This window comes from Nicotiana attenuata, chromosome 6, assembly GCF_001879085.1.
Source record: "Nicotiana attenuata strain UT chromosome 6, NIATTr2, whole genome shotgun sequence".
NCBI lineage: Eukaryota > Viridiplantae > Streptophyta > Magnoliopsida > Solanales > Solanaceae > Nicotiana > Nicotiana attenuata.
In genome coordinates, this window is record NC_031994.1 from 8,230,829 (window position 1) to 8,248,387 (window position 17,559).

Genomic DNA, 17,559 nt, shown 5'->3' on the forward strand with positions numbered 1-17,559 from the left:
ACTTTTCATGAGCAAAAGTGAAGCAAGTTAAAAGAATATAAGTTATAATGTTATATATGTAGTCACAGTGAATTTTTTTTTTTTTTTTTTACACATCAGTTTGGCTTAACCTATTATAACGTAAGTATCATTTTTATCATGTTTTCAATTAATGTATATCAAAAAAATTTACCTATTATGTAACTTATAAATATTCTTACACTACCAACACATACAACTTAAAACTCGTTATACAGTATGAAATAAATAAATATTTTGTGTTTGACCAAAAAGTGTTAAGCTCTTTGTTAAACTAATTAATGAGGAAATAATGGATAAATCTTAGCCACGGATAATTAACTCTAGATCAATGCATGCTAAAGACGAGAACAGAATATAATCATGCTTATAACTCTTTTAAAGGTCAATAAGATATCAAACATAAACAACAAGCTTACATTCTTGATGCATTGTTCCGTAATGTAAGAGCAAAGAAGAAAAAGAGAGAATGCTATTGATGGCTAAGGGATCTATCTTTATTGATTCAGCCATGCTGATTACCAAGATTTGCAACCAAGATCTAGACTTTCACTTTGTTGTTGTCAGAGGTTCTCTCCTGTTCTTCTATTTCTCTCTCTTGAAGGAGAGAGAGCCCCCTTTCTTGTCTTCTTACCTCCTATATATATTATCAGTATTCCCTTTTGTCTATCGGTCCTTAATCAGAATGCCCTCATCCCTTGACTGTCCTTCACGTCGCCTCCCTCAAATATCACGATATTTACTTCACCATGCAGGCTTTTGGATGGCTCGATCTCGACAGTGGCCGAGGTCTTCGTTGTTATTATACCCTGTGGGTACGACCACGGCTTACTATTCCTATTAGCGCTAATCCACGCGTGGTCTGATTTTGACCCACACATTTTGTCCATGCCACTGGCTGCATTAATACTGAGAGCGATTAGCACTAATTCTTAGATGAGCCGATAAATTAATTAATGGAAAAATTGTATTTTGTGGATAAAAATGATGTATTTGGTTGTGGATAATTGAAGAAGTTTCTCGTACTTTCAATTTGTTCAACCACCAAAATAATATTTCAATACTGAAATAAATCATATATATATATCTTATCCCTTTCTTTCTCATTCTCTCTATCTGCACATTGTGAAAGTGTCTTGAACCTTCAATATAATATACAGTGCTAACAATTATTGGAAGAAGAAAGTCAACTAAACTAAATTGACTAAAATCTATGTCTTGATTTTACTTTGTCTATAAGTAAAGTGTCATTTTTTGTGCAGTAATAGTGTATAACTTTTTTACAACCTCAGTTATAATTAACCTACAATAATAAATAACTCATCATATCAAGCATGATATGGTTAACTTATAAAATATAGGATTAAATATGTTACATCAATAAAATACACTGGTGATATAAAAAATTATTTACACGGTTAATATATATATATATATATATATATATATATATATATATATATAATATATATATATATATATATATATATATATATATATATATATATATATATAACTCAAATTCATAAGTAAAATACTAGTGCTCTATGTAATGTAGCATCCTACAAGGATTTAGGGTGTGTTTGGTATAACGGAAAATGTTTTTCGTGGAAAATATTTTCCAAGAAAATATTTTTTTGGAAAATAAGTAGTAATCTTATTCATTTTTCGATGTTTGGTATGCAAATTAAGGAAAATGACTTCTCAAGAGTATTCATAAATAATTTAGATATAATAAACATGAAGCCATAAACTTTCAAACCAACAACCTTCCGAATCCACAAATTTCATAAACTTTCGAACCGCTAAACTTTCGAAATCGGGAAATTTCGAACCCGTAAACTTCCAAACACATAAACCTCCGAACTCATAACTTTGGTACTTGTAAAATTTTGAACCTTTAAACCGATAAAAAATAACTAAAACTGAAAAATATTTTTTTTTTTTTGGGGGGGGGGGGGGGGAGGGTAAGGAGTGTGGGTGGTAACAGAAAAACTGAAATTTTAAAAAAGTCTTTTTTGGAGAGGGGGGTGGGTTGGTGAGGGTTGGGAATGTTGAGAAGGAGTTTTGGAAAATGTTTTCCCTTCTCTTGATAAGAAAAATATTTTCCTCCAATAAAAAAAAAATGAGTTGATAAGGAAAATATTTTCCAAAACATTTAAGCCAACCAAACATAGCACACCCTTAGTGTTAGGAAAATGTCAAGGAGAGAATCATGGAAAATTGGGAATGAGGAGAAAAAGATGGTATCCCTTTTTCTGCAAAGCCACCGTCCAAAAAGGTTCACCAAACACTTACACCACTTGAAAAAAAAACCCAACTATATCTTATCTTAAAGTAAATGACTTTTTTCTCTAATAAATATATAGTATATATATAGTTTATAATAATGTCATTTCCAGGTACTCCACACTACTCCTTATCTTACATTCCTGATGCCATTTTTTCATCTTATAAACATCTTGTCTTAATTCTATATTGATCGTCGTGGCATGAACTAATTTTTTTATTTTGCGCTGCAAAAAAAAACAGCGCTAACAAGCAAGGAAACACTTAGTTTGAATGGTTTTTAAGGTTGAAGTGAAGATTGCTTCAGACAATATATAAACTGAGTATCCATGTCTTCGTCAGACTCATCAGAATACAACTTATTCTCTTCTAGCCTTGCAAGTTATCTTGATAGTATGAAACCTTTTCTTTCTCCCTCTCATCCTTTTCTCCTTAATTTCTGTAATTTATCATGTGTCTGTTAATACTGTTCGATTATTGATGAATTAATTTCAACAAATGAAATAATGCAGCATAATTCATCCTGGTTTGCCATGCACAGTGGGCGGAGCCAAGAATTTTTAACAAGGGAATTCAAAGAAAGACAAAAGTACTCCATCTAGAAGTTTTCTTTTATGTTGACGACTTAAAGGATTACAATCAAACCACTTTAATTATCACAGCCTCGTCTGTTTCGATATTTTTTGGTTGTTATAGTGAAGTACATATTTCCTAACATAACATGAAAAATGGTTGGCAGTTATAGTGAAATGTTGTTATAGAGAGATCTGACTGTTTATATATCTAAAAAAGTTATTTTTACCCTTATGTTACTGGGTTGATATGTCGTTCAACTGAATTTATTGCTTTCGGAATATGTATATGTATGCAAAAAGATTTGCATACATATATACAATATATAGCATTCTTGTGAACCGACTGACTCTAGATTTTAAATTCGTCTCTGGTCATGCATACTGATTTTCCATGGTCTTTATACGACTGAATGACGTGTTTTTTATAGGAAAGATTCTAATATTACTGCGAGATGGCAGAAAACTCTTGGGAATGTTCCATTCTTTCGATCAATATGGTAAATTCTATTTTATTAAGCTTCAGTATTTCTAGCTATTTCTTTCTATTGTATTTATCTTTTTACATGCTTAGTCTTTTTGATGTTTTCCTCTTTACTGTTTTTTGAATAGCAAATATAGTATTGGAAGGTACCTCTGAACGAGTAATGGTTGGAAATCTCTATTGCGACATACCTTTGGGTCTCTACGTTATTCGTGGGGAGAATGTTGTGCTCATCGGAGAACGGGTAATAGTTTATACACTGACAGTGTCAAGAATTTTTACGCGACTCATCATGTAAAAACCATCATATACTAAATATGATTCGCTAATTTGTAAATTATGTGTGGTCTTTTACACCATCAATATATATAATTAGTGTTGTTGTGTCTTGAGACGGAATACTCTCTTCATGCAGCCTCTTATATTGAGTTAGGGTCGGAGACTGAACCCAGTAGCTTTTGTTCAAACAGTATATTTGCGTTCAAATATTAAATTTAGAACCCAATTATTAATTAGCACTTGAAGTTAGTCATTCTAAAGTTCAGAATACATAAGGTTAAAGTCATGACTTCACCTCTGTATCGAGCACCATAACAAAGGTAGATTAACACAACGAGTGCAATCATACCTACTAGTTTTTGACTTGATATATATTGATTTTTAAAGAAAAAACATACATCTATATTAAATCTGCTCTAACTGGAGAAAGTAGTAGTGAGTGCAGTGACACTCATGCATGCATTCACTAATTATTTAATACCCTAAATCTTCGTTTGAGCTATATAATAATATCTCATACTACATGTTTTTACATCTTGTTAATGGTTAAGAGTGATGGTGTAGGAGTCTACCGAGGAGGAGCTTTTGCCACACATGACTTGTGTGTCCGTTGCAGAAATCAAAAGGGTAATGACGTATTTTAACACATAGATAAACTATAACAAGCAGCATGCATGTATTTTTGCTTGCATGCCTAGTTGCCTAATCAGGTGATTTTTATGTGTTACTCCCTTCTTTTGCGGCCATAAAAGTAATATGTCATTAAAGGTAAACCTGAAAGTTTCAGTTCAATTATTTCTATATATAGAGCGGTTAATTATAATATTCTTTTTGAAATAGATTTAAAACAGAAAAGAGTGCCAAATAAATTAGAATATATATTGGCTCCTCTTATGAACTTAATTTCATAGCAATTTGTAGTCTTTACCTTCTATTAAAAAAAAAATTTGTCACATGCAGGCTCAAAAGGCAGACAAGGATGCAGCAGAACTTAAGGGTTCCATGAGAAAGAGAATGGAATTTGTTGACTTTGACTAGTACGTATTGTACAGTCCGGAATCAATTTTTATGTTATGTTATAATATATGTTCTATATAACAACACTCTAACATCCAAAAATATTCGGAACAAACGAGACTGTTATAAAGAGGTTTGACTATATTATTAATGGTTGTTTCCCTCTCATCTTAGCCTTTGATGAAGATGAACTGATATACTGGCGTTCTCTTCCAACTGTGTATTCTAACTCCGGGAAAACTATCTCTAGATGGCAACGTGAAAAGTAGGATATATTGATATGCACATCACTACTCCCTTGGTATATAATTTGATGCTTGTCGTGGAAAGTTCGCCCACGGTGGCAGCTTATAAATAATTGGTTTTATTTATCAATTTAGACATTAAAATTTTTCGGAGTATTTGTTATTAACGCATTGTCATTTGTCAATAGTCAGATGAATTTGATTATGAGAAATTCGATTCCGGTATATACATTTTGCTTGGGGGGTATTGGATATATGTAGTTATATAAGGATATGAATCCAATAATTTTGGCTCGGATCCTATATATATATATATATATATATAAATACAGTATATCAAATGAATTGTAGTAGTCCAAATCAAACTCATAATATTTAAATCCTGAAACAATCTCTTGATTTTGCAAGAGCAGACCTCTAAAGTTTAATGAGGATGCAACGTACGTTGGAGAGGAGAATAGGCGTGCCTAAAGGCTAAAGAGGACAGAAAAAAGAGGCAGATAGATCTAGTGGAGCAAAAATAGGTGGAGTGGGACTAGGGGGGATGTAGAGTTGTGGATTGGGTTCATATGAACTCATAATATAATTCTCGACGCGAAGCATAAATTTATGTGTAAAATTTATTAAAAGCGCAACAAATGATAGATCTGAATTTATAAATTTAAAAATATAATATATTCAATGCTAAGATGATTAAAGATTGAAACCATAAATTTTAAATCATGGATCCGCCTCTTAGTGAGACTTATTGGTTGGTCGAGAACATAGGGGAGGATTCAAAATTTTAAATTAATGTATATTGTATCATTGCACCAACTATTCTTTTTATGAGGGTAAATTTCGTATAAATAGATACATTTTTATAAAAATATTAATTTCAACATATACAATTTGGTTGCTTAATAGAGTTTAACCTATATATAAATTCTAAGGTAAATGTTTCCGATTTTCTGTCACTGATTAACAGTAAACTAGCAGAGAGTAAAATGACATAGCTGGTATATTAGCTTAAGAGTACTTCCATCTTAAAAATGTCGTTTAATTAAGACAACTAGTGGGGGAAGTGTACGGTTAGCCACTAATAATACATGTATTTACTTTTAAGCCACTGTTTAAAATGTCTTTAGTCTTTACCCACTGCTTTAATAAACTTTAACTGCCCGGACGAAAATACCCTTCTGCTCATGTCCTTAACTTTTGAACTTAACTTCAGGACTACGGGTGTGCTTGGTATGAAGGAAAATGTTTTCCATGAAATCATGAAAAATGAGTGGTTTTATCACTTATTTTTCCTTGTTTGGCTGGTGAGCGGAAAACATTTTCCGGAAAATATTTTTTATTGTTTGGTTAGAGCGTAGAAAATATTTTTTTTAGGAAAATATTTTTTATGCAACTCTCCTCAACCCTCCCCCTCCCCCCACCCCTTCCCCAAGTCTCTAAAAATTGACACAACCCGAAGGAACTAATGTGCTACTTTACTTTTTTATGCAAAAATCGTGAACTTTCGACCCCGTAAACTTTCAAGCACATAAACCTCCGAACTCATAACTTTGTAACTTGTAAAATTTCGAACCTGTAAACCGAAAGATGAAAAAACTAAAACTTTTTCGGGGGAGAGGGGGGGTGCAGAAAAAAGAAATTTAAAATTACAAAAAAACAAAGTAAAAAAAAATTTGGGGGGGAGGGGGGAGGGTTTGGGGTGTAGAAAAACGAAAAAACAGAAATTTAAAATTACAAAAAAAAAAGTAAAAAAGAATTTTTGTGGGGAGGGGGTGTGGGGGGGTGGGAGGGCGCAGAAAAACGAAAAAATAGAAAATTTGAAAATTACAAAAAAAAAAAAAAAAAACTTTTTTTAGTTGGGGGACTGGGAGTGGGGTGGTGGGGGTGGGGGTGCAGGAAAAACAAAAAAAAATAGAAAATTTTTGAAATTACAAAAAAAGTTTAAAAAAATTTTTCGGGGGGGGGGGGGTGGGGGAGGGGAGGGATAGCAGGGTGGGTGGTCAAAAAAAAACTGAAATTTGAAAAAGAAAATCCGTTTTGGAGAGAGGGGGTGAGGTGGGGTTGGGTGGGTGGGTGTGGGTTGGGGGAATAGGGTGGGGAAGATTGAGAAGGAGTTTTGGAAAATGTTTTCCCTTCTCTTAATAAGGAAAACATTTTCCTCCAATTGGAGGAAAATGAGTTGATAAGGAAAATATTTTTCAAAACATTTAAGCCAACCAAACATGGAAAAATTGGAAAATATTTTCCGGAAAATGTTTTCCTTCATACCAAACACACCCTACATGTCCTTAACTTTTGAACTTAACTTCAGGACTTCAAGACTACATGTCCTTAACTTTTGAACTTAACTTCAGGACTTCAGGAGTACATGTCCTTAACTTTTTAACTTGTAACTGTAAGTTCAGGACCAAGTGTCCTTAACTTTTGAGCTTGTTAGTCTAAGTTCAGGACCTATTGTCCTTAACTTTTGAGCTTCTTAGCCTAAGTTCAGGACCTATTGTCCTTAACTTTTGAACTTGTAACTGTAAGTTCAGAACCTATTGTCCTTAACTTTTGAGCTTGTTAGTCTAAGTTTAGGACTTCAGGACCTATTATCCTTAACTTTGAGCTTGCTAGTCTAAGTTCAGGACATATTGTCCTTAGCTTTTGGGCTTCTTAGCCTAAGTTTAGGACGTATTGTCCTTAACTTTTGAACTTGTAACTGTAAGTTCAGGACCTATTGTCCTTAACTTTTGAGCTTGTTAGTCTAAGTTAAGGACCAAGTGCCCTTAACTTTTGAACTTGTAATTCTAAGTTCGTGTCCTTAACCTTTGAACTTGGAACTCGAAGTTCAGGACCAAGTGTCCTTAACTTTTGAACTTGTAACTGTAAGTTCAGGATTCATAACGTAGCAGAAAACCAAACGTTATTTGTATCTTTTCACAAAAAAAAAAAATAATAATAATAATTGCAATTTACATATAAGATTGATGTCAAATTACACAACAGAAAGCTAATAACAAAAAGAATCAACTAAAAAGATAAAAGACTACAGAACCTTCATTTTCTCTTTCATGAAATATCTTCTAAAAGGCATTCGTGGTGTTTTTTCGAGACACAAACACATGAATTAAAAGACACTTTATACAGAAGGAACTAATAAGTTATAATGCATTTAAGGATGTAAACTTAGAATAACTTGGCTGAAGGGCGAGTTTAAGATCAGAGACATAGCCATGTGTTACTGAGAGAAAAAATGCACAGAAGAGATTGAGAGAGAAGCACACATAGCCAGCCACTTCTGTACAGAGAGAAGCGAGGGTTTGGGAAGAAAAGAAATGGAAGAAAGGGTAAAATTATCTTTTCAAAATAATTTTAATAGAGTAGTTGCTATTTTTGCTCAGCGTTAGAATTGGTGGATAAAAAATAAACACCACCTTATTTAGTGGCTACCACACGCCATTTTTTTACACAACTAATTGGTTAGATGCATGTCGAATTAGTTCTAGTATTTAAAATTTACTCTTTGCTTCTCTTCGTTAATAAATACAATACAAAGGAGAATCTAGTGGTTGATTAAAGGCAAAAGGTTGAATTTCCACTCTCTGATCTTAGCTACTAGCTACTAACAATTTGTTTAAAGAGATTAACAAAACTATTTCGGAACTTGAATAGGAAACCCTTTATAAATTCGATAATATAATGTTTCTCAAAATAGTGATAATCCTCAAGGCAACGCGCGTGGAACTAATAGAAAACCATGTTTAGGGCAACGTCAAAATTTCACTGGATATTTATTAAAATAGGAATAAAAAAAAATATATGGGATTTAGAAACAGTTCTTGAGTTCTGAAAAATATCAAGGATAAAGTCTGAAAAAAATAATTGGGTGTCAATTAATTTCGATTTTTATCATGACATGAATTAAAATATGGAAAGGGCCCAAAGTTTGTTCGAAATGGTCTTAGATATGCTATCCGTTAATAGTTGGGGTTCAAGTATGTTTTGCTTGCCCGTATTGATAAATGGAGCATTAATTGGAGCATCTCAACATTTTGATTAGCACCTGGAACTGCCACATGTCTCAACTATTAAATAGAGGACATATATAAACCCTTTCGTTAAGTTTAGTGACAAATTTAGACTTTATTTATCGCTGATTGTCAAAATATGCCTTGCTTCTTCCTACTATTGTGGGGGTGTGCTGAAAAAAGGAAATTATTCAACTAAATAGCTCACTGATCACCTTTTATTGACACTCAGATCAAATTACACACCAATACTTGAATACTAAAGTTAGACAGGAAATGAGCAACTGTTCAGGTTGCCCAAATATGACGGAATTGAAGACAATATTAAGTTTTACAGATCTTTTAAAGAAACAAAAGACTAAGCATGTTCACTCTCACTCGGGGAAGGTGAGCAAAGAGACAAGGGATTCATGAGCAGGAAAACGCGAAACAAGCTCAGAACGTTTCGCCAGTTCAAAATCTTCAAACTGGAATGCTGGAGCACAGGTGCATCCAACTAAAGAGAAGTGCTTCTCACCATCCCTTGCAGGCGCTTTCGTTACTTTCATATCGGCAGAAATGTTGAAGTCCCTTGTAGGAAATGCGCCAAACCATACGTTTGGAGGTACCGTGTACTGCACCAGTTGATCATCTGCAAGCGGGTCGGGTCCGATGCAAGTTAACTTCACCTTGCCATCAGTCTCATTTAGTTCCATTACCTGTAAACACAGAAAATGTCATCATTGTGTAATATTAGTGAATAAGCAATGCATACTCTTAACAGGGAATAAAAAATGCTTCCATTATGAAGATCCAAAATAAGAAACAAGAGTACCGGACCAGATGATAACTAGATGTGGAGGCGGATCCAACCTTTAAACTTGATGGGTTCAACCTTTAAAAATTAAACTCATTGTATCTTTTCACACACACACACATATATATACGTATATGATATATATCCTCTGGGGGCAGGCAGTGGATTCTCCTCCTGTTGGAAGTGCTGATTTTGAAGTCTTAGAGAGCATGTTTAACTGTCACAGCTGATAGATCAAACTTGCATCCGACAGTGGTCAATAGGGACCTAGACATCCTTAAACGTGATCCTACTTTGAGAAGAATTTCAACTTAAAACAAACAGAACAAGAAAACAATTTCATTTTCAATGATATTTATTCTCTCTTGGCTTCGTATAGTATTCACACGCTTTCAACAAAGTGTTTTTCTCATAACAAAATGCAACAAAGGCCAACACTCCTTGCCTTAAAGCCAAAAAGGACAAATATTTAATGATACTAATCCCGGTATAAAATATGAGTTTGTATTTATATGGATAACAAATTTTATACCAAAATAGTGGGAGGAACTATCTCATAGAAGATGGGATAGCTAATCCCTTGTGATATCTTTATTTATCCACATGGTAACCAAACGATATTACTAACACTGTGTTTAATTTTATAGAATAAATTATAAAAGTTACTGTAGCTGGTAAATTCTGCTGAAGCTGCCCAAACGATAAATTAGAAAAAGTGGTTTTCACAATTTTCATGAAAAATCAAAAATTTTACTAAGTGGAATCTGAAAAAAAAGTGATTATAATTGTACCAAGTTGGGTACAGTGATTTCCCTCTTCTGTTTTCATTTCACTTTTCTTGGCTTCTGCAAAGAGAGATCGACATCAATCACTCAATAAATAGACGGAATGATTTTTCGGATGAAAGCTTCGACATCCCCAAAATTAAAAGAAATTAATGAACCAGTCGTTTGGAAATTCTTTTATACATTTCCCATGAAAACATTTTACTCTTTCCAGAATGAATCAGATATTTTTCTCGAAAAACTATTAAAATGAGAGGAAAAAATTTAAGTAATTTATTTATCTAGCCAATTAAGGAGAGTACGAGTTTTATTTCTATACACTGACGTGGTCGTTTAGAAGTGACCACCTGAATAAATCATAAATAGTGGAACTAAATACCTGAAAAATAACAGCTTAAATTACTACACATGTAACCACAATATTAATTTACGAATTGCTATGGTTACTTATTACTACTGCAATTGACGATCTAGGTCATGTTCAATTCAATAAACAATAACTTATGTTCAAGTTTTGAGCTAATAAAATTGTTTCGATTTTGTGTCGAATAATGGTAACTACAACATTAGTTTACGATATAATAGCAGCCTTCAGTAACATATTATTAAAATGGCAAATACTGCAATAAATTTTATAGTGGAGTAACAAAATATCCCCACACGAAAAACTTTTACTCTTCCCATGATAAAATTTTATAGTGGTGCACCAAATTTTACATTTCCTCATCACAAACTTTTACTCTTCCCAGAATGAAAGCAAAAGGGTTGATTTGACACATTTTTCCATGGTAAAATATCTTTTTAGACCACTGTAAATTGTAATGTCTCTTTAAGGCGCCCATAATCTCGGCAGGCAAAGCTACAAGGTAACTGAATTTTCAAATTTTCTCGCACGACCTTAATTACGAATGCTTTGATTGCTGTAATAATCTTAACATTACTCAGAACCACAAATTAGGTAACGCCACCAAAGATTTGAAACTCAGCCATTAGGGTTTACAAAGGCGGTAAAAAAGGTATGGAGCAGCATATTATACTCTTTCCTTTAGATGAAACATCGTTTATTTCATTCAATCCAAGATCCTAGTAATATCTTATGATTACTTACCCCTGTATCTTTTTGAAACTGTCCCTGTGCTCTTCTTGAATGGCCACATTGTTTGCAGCTGGCACAAACTTCTTCTTGGACTTAAAATCTCAAGGATAACAAATTATGTAGTAGCAATTCTCTCTAGTATGACCTTATGTGACGATGATAACATTGCAGTATAGGTCCTCTTTTTAGGTTTCAAATTGCTTCCTTTGGCAGTGTATATTGCCATTGGCAACTCTTAGACTTTGATGTCCTTATTGCGAGTAAGATCTATCTTCCGAGGGCATGGTTGTATGAGTCATTAAGTCCCACGAGGAATTGAAATGGCCTCTGAGACTGAAAATGCTTAAAAAGCCGTGTAGATTTCACCGTTTTCCAAAAAAAAGTGTGTTATGTTAGTCCAGAAAGATGCTATGGACAAGCAATGTTCGGAAAATGGGGCGCATATGTTTAGGCTGGTGTTATCGGTTAAACAAGCGTTGATTTAAAGATATTAGGACGCTTTAAAAGTAGTTGATCCCTAACCTCTCTGATTTTCATGGTATCAACTGTTAAACAAACGTTGATTTAAAGGCATCAGGACGTGTTTAAAGTAGTCGACTCGATCCCCAAACTTTCTGGTTTTGTAGATACCGTGGCTTCATCATCAAACAAACCAGCTAAGACACAGCAAGCTAGAGAAAACATTCCCCTTCCGGCCAGGCAAGTGCCTTCAGAGTGGGAAATGATTATCGAAGAGTTAAAGCATTGGGATAAAGTCGAGGCTGCCTATCGCTCGACTATCAACAACTTAACTGCCCAACGTGATGATGCAAAGACTGCACTGATAGAGAGCATGATGAAAGGAAACTGCGCTATCTACTCTAAAATTCAGGTTTGTCTGCAGCTCGACGAGGCTTTGAAGTGTCAAATGCTAGCTGTAGATCTAGCCTTCCGCCGAGGACATGGCTTGAATAGTGCGGTCCCTATCCACCAAACGTTGTCCTCGACGGTAGGCTAAATCTACGGCCAGCATTTGATACTTCAAAGCCTCGTCGAGCTACAGACGTTCCTGAATTTTAGATTAGATACCACAGTTTCATTTCATTATGCTCTCTATCACTGCAGTCTTTGTATCATCACATTCGGCAGTTAAGTTGTTGATAGTCAAGCGATAGGTAGCCTCGACTTTATCCCAACGCTTTAACTCTTCGATTATCATTTCCTACTTTGAAGGCCCTTGCCTAGCCGGAAGGGGAATATTATCTCTAGCTTGACGTGCCCTAACTGGTTTGTTTGATGATGAAGCCATGGTATCTGCAAAGCAGTTTCATTGATTGGTAAATCGGGCGCTAACTTTCAGTGTTCTTATCTAATTAAGAATATCACAAATATTAGAACAGAAAACAACCAAAAAGGAAGAAAATACTTATCTTCAAATAACTTTACTAATTATCTAACTGAAACCCTGCAAGCAGAATTTTCATAGCAATTATTATGAGAAAAACACTTTGTTGAAAGCGTGTGAGTACTACACCAAGCCAAGAGAGAAAAAATATCATTAACAAGGAAATTGTTTTCTTGCTCCGTTTATTTTAAGTTGAAATTGTTCTCAAAAAATTTCATCACAATATTCTTAATCCAATATGTTTTGAGTCTGCCATCCTCAAGAATTATTAGAAATTACTTGACTCATCAGAAGTGAGACTATTTTTTGCTCAAAACTCAGTTTTAATTAAACTAATTACTATAAAATTCAATCACATTTGCTCAATTAATAGCAGGATAAACCAATCCATGAAAGTAGGACCATGTTTAAGGATGTCTACGGCTCTATTGACCACTGTTGAATGCAAGTTTGATATACTAGCTGTGATGGTTAACATGCTTTGTAAGACTTCAAGATCAAGACTTACAACATGAGAATCCACTGCCTGCCCCCGGAGGATACACACACACACACACACACACACATATATATATATATGTGTGTGTGTGTGTGTGTGTGTGTGTGTGTATATATATATATATATATATATATATATATATATATATATATATATATATTTCATCCATGTTAGGAATATGGGTGCACATGAACCCATAGCCCAAAGGGTATATCAAATCCACCATTGCTGAGATGTGGCCAACTGGTGTTCAATCAAGGTGAGATGATGAGGAATGGAAAGAATAAGCTATGTTTGAATTGCAATGAACTAACTGCAATTAGAATTTGTTTCATGTCATATGGTCCCTTGCTAGCCAGTCATAAATCGAGTGTGTCATTTAATATTCAGAGCAGACAAATGGTAGAAACTACCCGGATAGGAAATATGATGACCCTAACAGTTCTTTAAAGTTTGCTTAACACTTGTGTTTGAGTCATTCCAGCCAAACCATTTCCAGTTCACACATTAACACAAAGCAGGACACTAAATATACAGAACGATGCAGAAAACAGGTCAGATACGCAAAGATAATATGGTGCATAATAATCCATGCGGACCACAGGAAAGATCATTCACTATAGTGTATGAATAGTTACCGTAAGTGGCTCTCCGATATAAAAATGCCATGTTTCTGCACATGGTATCCGGTGAAGGTGAGACGAACTTCCAGAAGGCACCAAGAAGTAAATGCATGTACTGATAGGTCGATCAACCTTATCTGCAAAGGCATAATCAGAAAGATCAGGGAAAAACAAACCAATTTGAGAATGATAATTTCAACCAGTATTCTCTGCTATGAGGTAAATGATACTCATATTACACTTGAGAAACCAGTCAGAACTTAAGAACAGAAAACAGAATTGCATCATCTTGACGAAATATTTTAAGTGCTCAAGACAATGGAATGCCCCAATTAGTGGCAGAACACCACAAGCATTGAAGTTGAATGAATCACCAAAATTCACTCCAGTTCTTAACACGTTTTCGCAAGTTAACTTTTTTCATTCAAGAAAAGGTCAGTGTACCTTCTTTTTTGTAAGTTAACCAACTAATACTTTTTTCAGAAAAGGTCAGTGTACCAGTTAAGTGGACATGATTTGTTATCATCTAGTGGATACGGAACACTTTAATCAAATCTTCATCGATGAGAAAAAGCTGTTGAGTGCTCCCAATAATTTATCAAAAGAAACAGCTGTCATTCATCAAACTTCTGAATGGAGTTGAATTCAGTAATACATCCAGTATGCAGAATGGCCCACCATTCTTCCATACAACTATTTTCAAACTATCTTTCTTGTCCAAGTTATTACACTTAAAAGATCAAGTTGCTATACTTGTTCTCCTAACCAAAATTTCTCCACTATTTGCTTAGTTTAGAAATTCAAGAGGCTTGTCATATCCACAAAAACTATTTGCATTCAATCCCATAGCAATCTCGCAAATGAGAGGGAAACCTTTATAAGGTGTTTCAAGCCTTAATTTTGTGTCCTACATTCATAATTTTTCCAATAGGTTCGAGTCGTGGAAACAACCTCTTGCAGAAATGCAGGGTAAGACTGCGTACAATAGACCTTTGTGGTCCGGCCCATGCACGTACCCCGCACATAACGGGAGCTTAGTGCACCGGGTTGCCCTTAGGTTCGACAATGTATAGATTATCAAGGCAATCCGAAAGTACATTGAGAATGTGGCCTCCACGCATGATTTAACCTCCCTCCCTCTTTTTCCTTTGTGCATTGAGTTCCTTGGAATCGTTATCCTTTGGTGGAGAAAATGGAGAAAGATTTAGATCTAGAGATTATGAGTCTCTAACTTACTTCCATATGATTTTAGTTTACGTCGTCCCCTTTTAACACCTTCACTCGCCATGGCTTCACACCTACGGATCTCAAGCAACCTTCTCTCATTTTAACCTCAATCGTATGCTACTAAAACCATCTTCTCTTTCACTGTACACTTGTAATTAAACTGCATAGTAAAACCCCATAACATCAGAAACAGCCTCTATATTTACAAGGCAGGGGTAAGGTCTGCCTACACACTATCCTCTCCCGACCCTACTTGTTGGACCGCACTAGTTATGTTGTTGTTGTTGTGGTAAAACCTCCTAATATCAGAAACAACATTTCTACCTTCTTCACAAGGTAGGAGTAAGATGTGCCTACACATTGTCCTCCCCAGACCACAAGTGAGACCGCACCGGTTATGTTGGTTTTGTTGTTGTAGTAAAACCCCATAACCTATATATCCCAAAAAGCCACACGTGGAAGAGAAACAGACAAAGATTCAAAAATCCCATGAGCAGCTTAATTGGAAGGATCAAGACAGACGACAGTTAAAAAGATTCATGACCCACAAATCAAAAACTAAAGAAATTTATCCAGAAAGACCCAAAAAATCAAAAAGTAAAGAACTTTATACAGAACGAGCCACAAATCAAAAAAGTAAAGAACTTTATAAACAGAAGACTTACAAGTAGGTGGAAGGTGGGATTTGGAGAGAGTAACAGAGAAGTCTCTGAATGTTTCAGAGTAGAATCCGCCTTCTGGGTGTGGCTTCAAATTTAGCTTCGCAACAATTTTGGAAGCTGTTGGCTCAGAATCTGAAGCCATCTTTTTTCTCTTTTGTTCTTTTCCTTTCTCAGATTTACTGTGTAGTTGGTCTGTGTACCATCAACCATGTCTACTTCCTCTTGCTTGGTTGTTGGAAATTATAAATGCCCTTTTTAATTAAAAATAATAAATTCGATTTACTAAATTGATAAAGCGGAAAAGGTTCAAAAATATCCTTGAACTATTCGAAATAGCTCAAAAATATCCTCCGTTCGTTTTTGGTGCCAAAAATATCCCTGCCGTCTATGTTTTGGCCCAAAAATGTCCCTCAACCGTTAGTTTTGACATTAAAACTGACGTGGCAGTCCACCTCGGTTAGAATTGCTTACATGGTCGTCGTCCACCTAAGCAATCCATATGTGAAAATTATTTTTTCGAAAATTTTATTTTTCCAGAATTTTTTAATAAAATATAAAATCAACATTTATTCTGAAAAACTTTTTTTATTTCAGAATTTACTTTTTTCAGAATAAATGTTGATTTTGTATTTTATTAAAAATTTCTGGAAAAAAAATTCCGAAAAAATAATTTTCACATATGGATTGCTTAGGTGGACGTCCTTGTAAGCAATTCTAACCCAGTTAGACTGCCATGTCAGTTTCAACGGCAAAACTAATAGTTTAGGGGCATTTTTGGGCCAAAACATAGACGGCAGGGATATTTTTGGCACAAAAAACGAACGGAGGATATTTTTGAGCTATTTCGGATAGTTCAAGGATATTTTTGGACCTTTCCGCATGATAAAGAAATAATTGAAAGGTTTGTTAAAAAATTACAAAAAAAGGTCCGTTACTGGAGGTCTAAAATAGTTTTATAACTTCTTTTTTTTGTGGAAAATCTACCCTTCGAGTGCGCACTTGGTAACATGCAATAGCTCACAAACCACACAAGAGATGTAAACCCCATTAGGCAAGCCCGGTGCGGCGGTCTCTGACTGAGGAGGCTGCTGGGAGGGCAATCGATCTCACTTATGTGGAAAACTGCTCACACTACCAACTCAGCCAACCCTTGCGGGCAAGTCTCATAATTATAAACCTAAATTCGCTAAAAATGAATACTTTTCATCTCCATAAAATATTTAACATACTGTCGTTGTCAGATACAACAAAACCAGTGGGAAAAAAATTGATGAAAATTCACTTTTGAAGGTGTAGTTTTTGCAGTTTCTGATATATTTAAGATCATAAAAAAAAATTATAAATTATTTTTTGCTTAAGCTATGTACCAAGTCAAACAGGATCATATAACATAAAACGGAAGGAGTACTATTTAAACTTTTTATGTTGTTTAGGAGTTAAGAAGAACTAGATTATAATTATAAATTATAGAGAGGTCTGACTGTACAAGGAAAACTATTTGTGAAGCCGTGTCAGATGACATCTCTTACTAAAAGATGTCTTCGCCACAAAATGTGAGCTAACATCAACTGAA

At 34.6% G+C, this 17,559-nt stretch overlaps 2 protein-coding genes across 2 annotated transcripts; one reads left to right on the forward strand and one right to left on the reverse strand.

Annotated features, from left to right (window-relative positions):
- Window positions 2,425-4,941, forward strand: LOC109228167 (sm-like protein LSM1B). Its single transcript, XM_019393343.1, has 5 exons — window positions 2,425-2,700; window positions 3,311-3,379; window positions 3,492-3,607; window positions 4,207-4,269; window positions 4,603-4,941. Exons 1-5 carry the CDS (start codon window positions 2,637-2,639, stop codon window positions 4,678-4,680), a joined length of 390 nt encoding a protein of 129 aa, XP_019248888.1. The 5' UTR covers window positions 2,425-2,636; the 3' UTR covers window positions 4,681-4,941.
- On the reverse strand, window positions 9,102-16,213 carry LOC109226581. The gene is made up of 3 exons (XM_019391384.1): window positions 15,990-16,213; window positions 14,113-14,234; window positions 9,102-9,612 (listed from the first exon to the last, which is right to left on the reverse strand). Exons 1-3 carry the CDS (start codon window positions 16,126-16,128, stop codon window positions 9,289-9,291), a joined length of 585 nt encoding a protein of 194 aa, XP_019246929.1. The 5' UTR covers window positions 16,129-16,213; the 3' UTR covers window positions 9,102-9,288.